Consider the following 13,426-nt stretch of genomic DNA (forward strand, 5'->3'; position numbering starts at 1 on the left):
CAAAGTCAACCAAACAGAGCAGCAAGTCATACGGCAACAGTGTCTCCCGCGTCTGGTCCCTTCGCACACGAGCCATGAGGAGGGTCGCCTGCCCGCCCCACCTGGCCCCTCAGCCTCCTCCCAGCGGGTGCCCCCCTCCCACACACCCACCTCCTGTGCAAGCTGCCCACAGAGCGCCCTCCCCGGTGCATGTTCTGCTCACTGCTCAGAATAAGAAGCTTTCTACCTTTTCCGTCCTTAGAGGTTGTCCACACTATCCTTTGGATGTAAAACGTATATTTGAAACAACATATCTAATCTTAGCTGCAGAAACTTGGCAACTGTCCTGGGCCAAAGGTGTTAAAACCGAGACCTGAGGAGAAATCTGCTTAAGTCACTAGCCCATTTCCACCACAACTACTCCAAAAGGGAGTCTTTCAAAGTAAAATTCCTCCATCCCTGTTCCTTAAAGATTCGACCGCACATTTTAACAGCCACACGTTTTAATAACCGTGCGTTTTAACAAGTAAATGCCGTCTCGGGGCAGGCAGTGTGGCCGGGTGTCCCAACACAGAGAATGTCACGGCTCACGCTGACTGCAGACACCCAGGCCGACAAATCCTCCTCTGACGTGTGGGTTTTCTTTCGGTCCTGCCAAGTGGCATGTGGGATCTCAAGTTCCCGCTCCAGGGATCGAACCCGAGTTCCCTGCAGCGGAAGTGGGGAGTCTTACCCACTGGCCCACCAGGAAGTCCCCTGATCTGTGTCTTTGAATCTCCCTAGTTTAATACAGGAGGGCAGAATAGCCAAAAGGAAAAGCAGTTCTTGTCCCTGAGAAGTCAGACCATCTCCACTGGCTCCTGAGCCCTGCGCTAGCGGGCTGATGCCAGGAACGGCGGGAGCCTCTCTGCTCCGCCAGAGCCGCTACTTCCCTGAATCATGTTTAAAATGACAGCGACCGGGCCGAGAGCATCACTGCCAGCAGCCTTGCAGCAGCTCGGCCCAGGAAAGCGGGCTTCGCGGGGACAGGGTTGACTGGGAGCGGGCGAATCCTCAGAAGGGCAGGGAGGAGAGGCTGGCTCAGGAGGACGACCTTTCCTCCCCACAACGACACACTGACCCCCTTCCAGGTGGGGTCCATCAGAGCCAGCTGTGGGCAAAGCTGCAGAGCCCAAGGGCAGACTCTTCCCTCATCGGGCACATCCGACCTGCTGGGCATTTAATAACCAGAGAGCAGCCTCGCCACCTGTGAGGCCGACAGCGGGAGGGAGAGGGACATGCCCAGGCCGGCAAGACCCAGCACAGCCACCGGGGTGAGCAGGGGACCTCTGGTCGGGGAGGGGGTCGGGGCGAAGGGATGGCACCCCTGCCTGGCTCTGTCACCCCTGCCACCCTCTCCTGTCCCTGAAGGGCACAGGAGCCGACTCCTGGGGCTCTCAGGGTGGGGCAGCCTGCAGACCCTTGGAGTGAAAGTGAAGTTCGCTCAGTCATGTTCACTCTTTGTGACCCCAGGGACGACACAGTCCATGGAATTCTCCAGGCCAGAATACTGGAGTGGGTAGCCTATCCCTCCTCTAGGGGATCTTCCCAAACCAGTAATCAAACCCAGGTCTCCTGCATTGCAGGAGGACTCTTTATCAGCTGAGCCACCAGGGAAGCCCAAGAACACTGGAGTGGGTAGCCCATCCCTTCTCCAGGGACCTTCCTGACCCAGGAATCGAACTGGGGGTCTCCTGCATTACAGGCAGATTCCTTACCAACTGAGCTATCAGGGCAGCCTGGGGAGCCGGCAAACCAAAGCTTGTGGAAAAGATCGGGTGCTGAGTGTGTGCTGGTTGGAATAGGTCAGGGCTGTCTGATCAGTGGTGTTCCTGGGACCCCCTTCAAGGGATATCAAGGCACACAAACAAATTTCTAACAAAAACAGGTACCGCTCAAGAAAAATTACTCTGGCATTTGCTAAAGACAATGAGGAAGACTTTATTCAAGGGACCCCTGCCATGGGTTTGCAGCAGGGGACCGAGATGGAGCTCCTGCCCCACAAGAGGAGGGGCGGGGGTGAGCTGCAGCCCAGGGGCAGGTGGGTGGCCAGTGGGGACAGGGCAATTCTTTGTAAACTGAGCTGAAGGCGGGTCAGGGTCACCACGCCTTGCCTGGGGTCGTGGGGGTGAGGAGCTGGACCACAGGCCAAGGGTGGTCAAACGCTGAGGCTGGCCAGGGGTCCTCTTTAAGTCGACACAGCAGGATTCTGGCTGAAACCAGGCGCAGTGGGCCCACCAAGGACGACACAGAAGCCCAAGTTCCGGCCAGTGGGAAAGAAGGGCTGGGAGAGGCGGGCTCAAGTCTGAAGGGGGAGAACTCTTGGGGGCGCGCATCTCATGGTTCCAAACTCTGCCTCTTGCCCGCCTGGGGATCAGCCACAGTGATCAGACTGTGAGAAACAGGCTCACAGCCACCACGGTCACCTCTGCCCCCGGGGTGCAGGCTCCTGGGGTTTAGTTACACCTGCACCACCATGACAGCTCCTTAGCCAACCCACTGGCAGGGAAGGCTTCCTACACCGCTGCAAGTCAGGAACGGTGAACAGTATTTTATACTGAACATATCTGAGCCGCTTGCTTGATTAAATCACACTGTAGCTTTACAGACTATCTGCTGGTAATTCCTACTTGAGTTTAATTTACTAGCTTTTACCAGTGAAAATACATCAGCTGACACGTGATGCTGCTGGGGGAAAAATACAACACAACCCAGCGTCATTGGAAATAATAGCAGTGCATTCTAGAGAACGCTTTTAGCTACACTGGCTTGCTTACACACATGGAAGCTTGGACCAAAGGTGAAGAGCCTTTCTGGCTAAATTACTGGTTCCCAGCTGGACTCACACAGAACTCGGTCACCCCCAGTCTCCCCATATCTGAAAGGGCACTGCCCACTGGAGCCCCATAGGGACCCATCCACACCCGGGCTCTTGCACGAACATCACTCTTTATCTCCTGCTCCAGTCCCTGTCTCAGAGTGCCAGCACCTCCAACCCACTTATTAATTTTGGCTCAGAGGTTAAAGCGTCTGCCTCCATTGAGGCAGACCTGGGTTCAATCCCTGGGTTGGGAAGATCCCCTGGAGAAGGAAATGGCAATCCACTCCAGTATTCTTGCCTGGAGAATCCCATGGACGGAGAAGCCTAGTAGGTTACAGTCCACGGGGTCGCAAAGAGTCGGACACGACTGAGCGACTTCACCTTACCTTACCTTACTTAAGAAACTATCCACCTGACATGCAAGAAACAGCATGCAATCCTGGGTAATCGACAAAGCAGTTGATGTGGACAAATATGCCATTTTTTACTTAGTGTGTTTTATTTCATTCCTGCACTTCTAAATGCATGAAAAATATACAGAAATGGTCTTGGCGAGGGCTCCCCCAGTAGCTCAGATGGTAAAGCATCCACCTGCAATGCAGGAGACCTAGGTTCGATCCCTGGGTCGGGAAGATTTCCCTGGAGGAGGAAATGGCAACCCACTCCAATATCCTTGCCTGTAGAATCCCATGGACAGAGGAGCCTCGTGGGCTACAGTCCATGGGGTCACAAAGAGGCGGGCACAGCTGAGTCACTAACACACAAATCTCGGCTACATCAGGGCGGTGGAGGACGCTCAGTGAATAGGCCAAAGAGGTGAAAGAAAAAGGGGAGAATCTACAGAGCGAACTCACAGACTCAGAAACAGTCTCGTGGTTGCCAAGAGGGCGGAGAGGGGGGCGGGAGGGCTGGGCCATGTATGCAGGATGGATGAGCAACAAGGTCCCACTGTAAAGCATGGGGAACTGTACTCAATATCCTGAGATAAACCACAGTGGAAAAGAATATGAAATGAATGTGCATATATGTGTGCGTAGCTGAACCGCTCTGCTGCACAGCAGAGATGAACGCAACAGCGTAAGCCAGCTATTGTTGCTGCTTAGTCGCCGAGTCGTGTCCGACTCTTCTGTGATCCTATGGACTGTAGCCCTGCATGCTCCTTTGTCCATCGGACTCTCCAGGCAAGAACACTGGAGTGGGTGGCCATTTCCTTCTCCAGGGGAGCTTCCTGCCCCAGGGATGGAACCCTCATCTCCTGTTTGGCAGGAAAATTCTTTACTGCTGAGCCGCCTGGGAAGCCCAAGCCAACTATACTTCAATCAAACAATTTTTTTTAAAGGGGTGAAATCTCAATAGTTTTAGTTGTCTTTTCACATATTTTTGAATAAGAAACAATACTTTGGGGGTATTTTCCTGGATGTAAGGAAAGAAAGTGAGTAATGAAATTGCAAAGATAAGCCGACCACAAATAAGGAATTAAGTCTACTGTCTTCAAAATGGAACAAAGCATAAACAAGGAAAACAGTACACAAATCAAGAATTCACCAGAAAGGACTTCCCCAGTGGCTCAGCAGTTAGGGAATCTGCCTGCAATGCAGGAGACCCAGGAGACACAGGTTCGATCCCTGGGTCGGGGGGAAGATCCTCTGGAGAAGGAAATGGCATTCCACTCCAGTATTCTTGCCTGGAAAATCCCATCAAAAGAGGAGCCTGAGAAGTTACCGTCCATAGGGTCCCAAAGAGTCGGACAGGCCAAGGCATGTGCTGAGGCTGAAAATGGACTATTTCTGTGGTCTCCACTGACCTGCTGTTGCTGCTGTCCAAAAGCCCAATAAAACAAGGATTAACATGGGATTTCTTTGGGTGCATTTACTGAAACTACCTGAAAATTATTTTAATTACAAATGGTTTTCCTGGAAACCTCCCAGTATCAACAGCTTACCAATCAAGGATCAAGAATACGTTTTAATGCTTTAACTTTCCAGGAAGTTTTCTTTTTTTTCCCCCAGAATGTAGCCAACATTGCTATATTTGCTAATAGTCCCTTAACTTTTACTTTATGAGGATACCAGGTTTCCTTTAAAAAGGGTAAGTAAAGTGTATTCATATGCGCACATGGATAATGACTGATTATCTGTGAGCATTGGAAATGGGAACAAGTTGACGATCGATATAGTTAGGCCACTGAATTCCAAAGGCGCCAGTGATTTCACAGGACTTACACCCTACACAGCAGCTTCCATATGTGTCTTTGCCTCTCTCACCAGATGCTAAATTCACTGAGGGCAGGGATCAGACGTTCATCTCTCAACTGCTTAGCACAGGGCACATGGAATGTGTAGATAACTGAGCAAATAAATAAATGAATGAAACTCTTCTCTACTCGCGTTTCCCACTATCAGTACCCCAGGGAGTGCGTGTCTGCACGCTAAGTCACTTCAGTCGTCTCTGACTCTGTGGGACCCTACGGACTGCAGCCCGCCAGGCTCCTCTGTCCATGGGATTCTCCAGACAAGAACACTGGAGTGGGTTGCCACGCCCTCCTCCAGGGGATCTTCCCCACCCAGGGATCACACTTGCCTCTCTGACCTCTCCTGCTTTGGCAGGCGGGTTCTTTACCACTAGCGCCACTTGCGAAGCCCCACCCCAGGGAGAGGACCTGCCTTTTGTCCTTCTCATTCATCCCCAACTGTCTTTCAGTAACAACGTCAAAATCAGGTGAAATGACAAACAGAACCAAATTCCTGGCTTTGCTAACCCCAAGCAAAAGCAGTGTTCCCTAAATGAACCGACCTTGAATACTGATCCATTTAGCAAACTGGTAGATAAATTTTACCCCGAGTAAACGATATCCCTTTTCATTAATCAAAGCCCAGTATTCTCTCCAGAACGTTTCCTGGCCAAACTCTCTGAACCTCACCGAGCCCTGAGCCATGCTCTGGAGTCTGCACACACTTGGGAGGTTTTCCTGGGGTACTGAGGGGTGCTGGGCAGGCTTCCTTCCCCAAGATCTGCTAGGTTAGCGCGGCGATGGCAGGGCAGTTTCTGATCAAGAACCCGCCTGAGCTCTGGGTGCCTCGGCTTCAGGACCTGCGCTGTAATGCATTTCTGGACCCCAGGTGACAGGCAAGATAAGGACGAGGAACAGCGGCATCCGGGCCAGATGACGGGGGCTCCATCTTAGCCAGTGGGACCACTGCTAGCTAATGAATCAGGCTGGAATGCAGCCTTCGAGAACTGATCTCTGCCTTTCCTTCCCCAGGGTGCTCAGGGTGGGTGTCTCAATGATTGATTAGTTACCAGGCTGGGGCATAGCACAAGCCATGGGATCTATAGACCTCGGGGGAGATGGTGCTGGGGGGTGTGCAATCTCAGGTTCAGACAGAACCAGTAGACGCTGAACAATATGAAAAACGTCAATAAACCTGGAAAATACTTTATGAATACCCATAGCTAGCAATGATTGATTACTGATTTTATCTTCCAGTCTCCATGTTAAACCTTTAGCTCGGAATCATCATATAAAGCCCATGAGGTAGGAGTCACGATCATCCCCATTTCACAGGGGAGAAGAACGAGGCTGAGAGAGCTGAAGGAACTGCCCTGCTATGAGAGGTAAAAGCGAGACTCTAATTTCAGTGGTTCTACTGCAAAGCCCACCGAGAACTTCCCAACTTCCAGAAAAGGTCCTCTAGGATAATTTTAGGTTATGGAGCACATTCCAAAAATATCCCCTAGAGTAGCTTTCTTTTTAAAAATGAAAATATCCTTCATCTGTGCATCTTCTAATCCATGGTAAACTCCAAAAAAACACACAACCTGAAATGGCTAAAATTAATGAGAGACAGCACATGCTCTCATAGTAAGAACTTCCCGTCAAACATGTTAGAAGCACGAGCAAGTCATTTTGCTTCCCTGGGCCCCACTTTCTCAACTATAAAATGGACAGTTAGATGAGGCAATAGTTACACCTTCTAGAGGTGCTATGGTTCTTAGGCAATGCTGCCAATGGCCTGAGATCAGAGCTTTCTTGGGGTTGAGGGTCTGGCAGATGCTGAGCCCTGAAGCCTTTGTAGGGTATGCACATAGAAATAGATTCAAGATACCCAAGTTCCATTTAGAAGCCCCCAAAATCATCCTTGCCCAGTCAATGATTTAGCCAACTCAGCTGGCACAGTGCTGACACACTATAAGAACATTTAAGCTGTAATTTATAAACTGATTCCAAATCTTATATTAAGCAACCTGGCTTCTCTGTTTGTTAGAGTTTACCAAATGCTGAGTTCTAAACCTGAACGTCAAGTCAAATGTAAAAGCAAGTATGAAACACCAAGTCTCTCCCTAGGAGCCTTTTTGATAAAGATGATACTGTTTCAATTTCCAAACATGATAACTACTGTTACTTTCCTGTTAATATCACTAGATACTGAATTTAAACAAAACAAACTTTTCAGTCTCTGTGTCTATTTTAAAATATAAATTTCACTGAAAGAATTAAAAAATAAGTTTGTTTTTACAAAGTGAGCTATATTTTTCATTAGAGGAAATACACATGCGTGTTAAGTACTTTATACGTCCATTTCTCAACCTCAAATAATTGACAAACCTCCTTCCCAAATTTCACATTTTTTGGTGAGTGGTTCTTGGTCTCTAATCTGTAACTGAATGAATGAATGGTGGTGGTGATTTAGTCACTAAATCGTGTCCGACTCTTGTAACCCCATGGAATATAGCTCACCAGGCTCCCCTATCCATGGGATTCTCCAGGCAAGAATACTGGAGTGGGTTGCCATTTCCTTCTCCAGGGCATCTTCCCAACCCAGGAATCGACCCCAGGTCTCCTGCATTGCAGGCAGATTCTTTACCGACTGAGCCAGCAAATAGACAGGATTCTTTGGGGAACACTGGAAGGCAGTTGGGCAGGAATATGGCATTTACTGGACTGAAGCACAGGTCAGCACTCAGTAGATCCCCCACCAGGTGGAGGCACCATGAGGCCAGGACTGCTCCGTCCTCGGTATTTTGGATCTACAATGCCCAGAACAGGGCTGTGCACACATACAGCAGGATCTCAGTTAACGCTCGCAGAATGATTTGGTTCAGTTTTCAGCAGGATTCTCAGGTTTTGCTCTCAGGGCTTTTCCTCCCTAGCAGTAGAATGAGGAGAGCAACACATCTACCTGGATTTTCACAGGGATCAACTACGAGCAGCTGCTGAGAGCGTCTGCAGAGACCGGAGCACTGAGTCAGCGCTGGGCATCTTTATCAGCACTTCTGTGCACCTCCAGCCAGGGCACCTGGGTCACACGAACTGCTCACTGATCACGTGCTGACACACTACATTTCTTCCTCATCCGCTTGACCTTCTGCATGTCTGATGGCTTATTTATAGTTTTATTTTGTATCCAGAAATTTTATTTTCACACTGAAGCAACATCACTTCTCTGTCCCCACTCCCCACTTGGTTCCTATTGTATTCTTTTTTGAGGCACTTCCACAGCCCAGAACACTGGTGGTAAATGTATCGTGCCCATAGGATTCCTGACATCCAGAAGGGCCAGTGTTTAGGCTCCTTTACCTAAACAACACCGGAGTTCACTGCCTCCCCTTGGCAAGGACACGAATGGAGGGAGACAAGTAGCTGTATAATAAACTTGGCATTGAGGTATGACAGTAAATACTGAGTTTCTATTCTTGTCTACTTTGGTGTTTTTTTAAATGCCTGACATCCAGGAAGATGACTTATCCCAATGAACTTATGCTTCATCTGTCAGCATGAGGTTTAAAGGAAGCCCTCCTCCATTATTGAATTATTGAATGAATAGTTGTATTTGAAAGATATGCTTCATCCTCAGAAACCAGTCACAAAGATCCTACCTAGTCCTTAAAATTCTGATTTAGTGATTTCATAAGAGAAACTTTTAAAACAAGTACTTTTCTGTTGCTGTCATGTCTACTCCTGAGCTTCGCTTAAAGATTTCTTGTTACAGAACCCATGCCTGTATCTAATATCATGGCAGCCAGGACAAAGAAACCCAAGATGAAAAATGTGACATTGTTCCCACTGATGTGACTTCATTAGAAGCAAACACATCAAAACCTCTGTAGGTGCCAGCCTTGTAGCAAAGGCAAGGACAATGTCAAAAGAAATCTCTAGGTTGTGTCCACTAGCTTCACCCCCACCCCTCCCAAAAAAAAAAAAAAAAAAACAAAACCCACAATGTCTCTTTTCTTCACTTAAACATGCTTCACAGTTTGGTCATCTATAGATTCAACCATGTAGTTTGGACACTGGAATGCAGAGCATAAGATGTGATTGTTGAAATACAAAACACATTAGAGGACCATGCACAGACCACTTGGAAACCTGAAGATGACAAGGTGCAGGACTGAGAAAAGGGTCCTCTGGGTTTCAGAATGAATGCATATTACACCCAGAGGCACAAGGCTATTGCATCAGGCACTCTACTACGGAGCACCATTTCAGACTAGTCCAGGTGGATTGTGGTGCTGCCCTAAAAAAAAAAAAAAAAAAACCCTTTTGTCAGTTCCACACTGATTTCAAATACACGAACAATCTACACTACATGGTAGTATCTGTGTGGCTTTGGTCTCTGTAAAATAAACCTGATCAACACCAGCCCAGGGTGGGGCTGGGGAGGCTGTGTACTTGGGACTTCTGAGGTGCCACACCGAACGGCACAGGCTGAAACCCTTTCCACCCAGAGCACCCTGTGGGCACCCAGGGTGACTACCCAAAATCCTGCACAGAGCGTGGAACAAAACTGGTTAGAGATTCAACGCGGGCAGAGCTTAGTTCCCGCTGAGGATCCGAAGACCGGTCCAAGGATTTACTAAGTCCCGACAATAACATTCGGTTTTAGGAAGATCGGAGCGACTCTCAACTTTAGCTCCCTGACACGGGTCGCAGGGTGACCGTGCATCTGACAATCGGAAGGGCTCGCGACGGCCCCAAGACCCGCAGCCTCCTCCAGGGCGCGGCGGGGACCGGGGTACCTGCGCGCTCAGAGGCGAGGGCATTTACCTCGAGTCGGCTAAGACTGGAGCTCTTGGAGCGCGACTTCTTGCGCAGGTACACGGAGAAGAACCTGCGCACCGTGAACTTCTTCATGCTCAGCTCCATCTCCTGGAGCCCAGCCGCGAGGAGCCGCAGGGCCGGAGGACGCGCATCCCCGGCGCATCCCAGGCGCGCGGGGTCAGGTCCGCTCGCGGGCGCGAGCGGCCGGGGAGCCCGGCACGGCGGCCATCGGCGCGGGGCGCGGGCGGCGGGCACAAAGGGCAGGCCAAGCCGGCCACAGCGGCCGGGGCCCCAGCGCTCCCGCCTCCTCCCTCCTCCTCCTCCTCCTTCTCCTCCTGGTCCAGCCTGCGAGGACCAGCCCCGGGCAGCCCCGCCCCTCCGCGCCCCGCCCATGGCCACTACCGCCAATCAGCGCCCGTCGCTCCGCCCGGCCTCCGCCACTACGACCAATCAGAGTCTGCCGCCCCGGGCTCTCCCCTCCCTCTCCTCCTCCTCCTCCTTCTCCTCCTGGTCCAGCCTGCAGGGACCAGCCCCGGGGAGCCCCGCCCCTGCCCCGCCCACAGCCACTACCGCCAATCAAAACCCGCCGCCACGCCCGGCCCTCCGCCACCGCGGCCAATCAGAACCTGTCGCCCCGAGCTCTCCCCTCCCCCTCCCCCTCCTCCTCCTCCTCCTGGTCCTGCCTGCGAGGACCAGCCCCGGGCAGCCCCGCCCCCGTAGCCCGCCCACAGCCACTACCGCCAATCAGAGCCCGCCGCAACGCCCGGCCCGCCGCTACTACAGCCAATCAGAGCCTGTCGCCCCGGGCTCTCCCCTCCCCCCACTCCTCCTCCTCCTCCTGTCCGCGAGAACTAGTCCCGGACAGCCCCTCCCTGCCCCGCTCCCCCACCACTCCACCAATCAGAGCCCGCCGCCACGCCCGGCCACGCCCACCTCCTCGTTCCCCGCCACTACCACCAATCAGCCCCCAGCGCCCCACTGCCCCAGGCTCTCGCTTCTTCTCCCCGCCCCGTCCTTCCGCGTACGCGCTCGCTGTGGCTCCGCCCCCAACGCCCCTTCCACCAATCAGCGCCCCGGACGGCGCATCCCTAATGAGCCCGCGGAGGGGACCGCGGCGCCGCGCGGGGCGAGCTGCGCGGCTGCTCGGCGCGAGCTGCGCGGCTGCTCGGCGCGAGCTGCGCGGCTGCTCGGCGCGAGCTGCGCGGCTGCTCGGCGCGAGCTGCGCGGCTGCTCGGCGCGAGCTGCGCGGCTGCTCGGCAGCGACTGTCGCTGTCTCTCTCTCTCTCTGGTTGGCCTGTTGGGCTGTTTTCCTAGCTTGGGATGTCATTATGTTTTCTTTCCTTAAAGCATCCATATAAGGACTTAGCCCTCATGCGTTTCTCTGCAGAGCAAAACTTTGCTGATTAGCAAACATTTCTAGAAAACGGAACAAAACAGGGTGGAGGGTGCGCCAGGAGCCTGCACGCGTGAGCTCTACACGCTCTTCGCCCCTTGGCCCCAGCGGCCCTCCCCTTGAGCGCGTCCCCGCAGCCCGGACGCCCGACCTGGGGGTCCGCCAGTCTTTGCCTGGTGATGAGTGGACCCCAGCGCAGCCCAGGGCGGCCGCACCCAGCGGGGGAAGCCTCCGCGGCTGTGTTTGGAGAACAAAGACATACATCCGTTCTCCATGACCTCCGACTCCATATATAGAATATTACCCAAACGGAAGATTTACCGGGTGTCCTGAGTATCCTGACAAGGCCCTCAGAAACCAGCTACTGGCTGTAGGGCTGCAGGGGATTTGCCCTAAAGGGGAACACAGTTCCCGCCCCCCCCCCACCCCCGCCCCCGCCCCCGCCCCAGAAATGCTCATCAGAGGGCCGGAGTCCGGTCCAGATTTGTGACCTTTGGACTTTGTGCAGCCTTTTCTGTTTTCCTTTTGTGCATTGTCCACGTATTTTTGTTTAAAACACAGACCAGACAATCTCATTAACAAACTACCACCACGCCCTGAAAAGTCCAGAAGCATCGGTGCACGCGGCTCTGTGTGACAAGTACTGCTTTGCCAGGCAGATTGTGAAAAATCTACCTGTCATATGATCCCCTGGCTTAATCAAAGGCTGCATTAATACTGGTGTCAGGCTATCTTTGCTACAGCGAGTTAACAGCGGAGGCTCCCAGAAAAGAACTGGTAAGTTCATGCTGCATCTGGGTCAGCAGGTGAGGTCAGACACTCTCTCTGGGGTTGAACGGGGGTAAGCACAGTTGAGCATCCAGATGCTGGCGTTGCTATTTCCTTGCTGGATGAGCCTGAGCACACTTGCATGTTCTGTGTTCCCACTGTGCATCTCTAAAATAAAAATAGGCCGCAAACCGGGTCCTGCTTCCTGCAAGGACTCTGCTCGGGGGCCATTATCCCTACTCTGCAGAGGAGCTTCCTACCACCCTGTGTCTCCCGCCAGCACCACTCAGGCATCCCAGCTCTAAACAAACAAAGACAGGCTAGGGCTGTGCCATGTGGCTGCTCTGGCAAAGAGAGCACTTGATGGACAGCAGACATCAGGCTGGTCACTGGTTCCAGGAATGAGGAAGGGGCCGGCTGTTGGTAGATGATACAACTACTCAGACAGGATTACGGCTTGCCAGGGATGCTAGTTCAAGGGCACCCTGTGCCAGACAAACACCTTGGGGTAGGTCCAGATCAAGGCTTGTGTTTCACCAACAAGAGCATTTGACCTGTTGTAACAAGACAGGAAAGACATTGTCTATGGGACGTTCAGGATCCCCCATGTTCGAATGCTACAAAATGGTTCTATTGAACTTGGACATCTCAAACGAAAAATAAAAGTAGCTTTCATATTTCAACTGAGGAATTTATTTCATTGTTAGAACAAGTCTGTTTGCTTTTGTCCCAGCAAAACAGAGATACATCAAAATCTCTAGCCACCATTTTCCAGCAGTGTGTGTGCTAATGCAACCAAACCCTCCAGATCAGCAAATCTTGGGTAGGTATCAGGGCCCACTTTAACCTGACTCCAAACGATCCCTAGCAAATACTGGGAAAGAAAAGATGAACTTAATAAAGGCTGGTGCCCAGATGATAGAGTGGGGAGGCTTGGAGAGAAGACCAAGAACTCAGAGACCCCGATTATCCTGAGTTTCTTCCTGACTTAAGCAAGATCCATCTGGGACTGAATTCAATGGCTGCTGCTGCTTCTAAGAGAGGACCAGACCGGTCAGTATGCATTCAAATGGGTTGAACACAGGATTACAGAGCTCCTCTGAGTACCTGGCCTTGTGCTTGGCATGCGGGAGCACAGCGTGATTACAACATGGCCCCTGACCTCCAGAAGTTCACAGCTGTGTGCTAGAGAAGGAAAGTGAATAGACAGATCTGATGTAGGTTTTACACAATGTTGAAGAAACATGTAAGAAAATGCTCCATGAACAGAGATGAACGAAGAGTTGACCCTGACTGGAGAAGCCAAGGAGGAGGGAGCTTTGGGGTGAACTCTGGGGATGAGGAGACGTGTTCTGTGAAGACAGAGGAGGTGGGGTCCCAGGCTGTG

General features: G+C 51.9%; 1 protein-coding gene across 2 annotated transcripts in view; it reads right to left on the reverse strand.

Moving 5' to 3' along the window:
- The window catches only part of RPS6KA2 (ribosomal protein S6 kinase A2), a 223,538-nt gene that overhangs the window by 151,809 nt on the left and 58,303 nt on the right, over positions 1–13,426 (reverse strand). Inside the window, exon 1 of one of the 2 annotated variants that reach the window (XM_052645464.1) lies at positions 9,885–9,983. The exons of the other annotated variant lie outside the window; for it this stretch is intronic. Within the exon in view, the coding sequence (XP_052501424.1) occupies positions 9,885–9,983 (99 nt within the window). Of the gene's footprint in view, positions 1–9,884; positions 9,984–13,426 lie in introns of those variants that run through there. 2 annotated transcript variants of the gene reach the window in all.

Source organism: Budorcas taxicolor, chromosome 9 (genome assembly GCF_023091745.1).
Source record: "Budorcas taxicolor isolate Tak-1 chromosome 9, Takin1.1, whole genome shotgun sequence".
NCBI lineage: Eukaryota > Metazoa > Chordata > Mammalia > Artiodactyla > Bovidae > Budorcas > Budorcas taxicolor.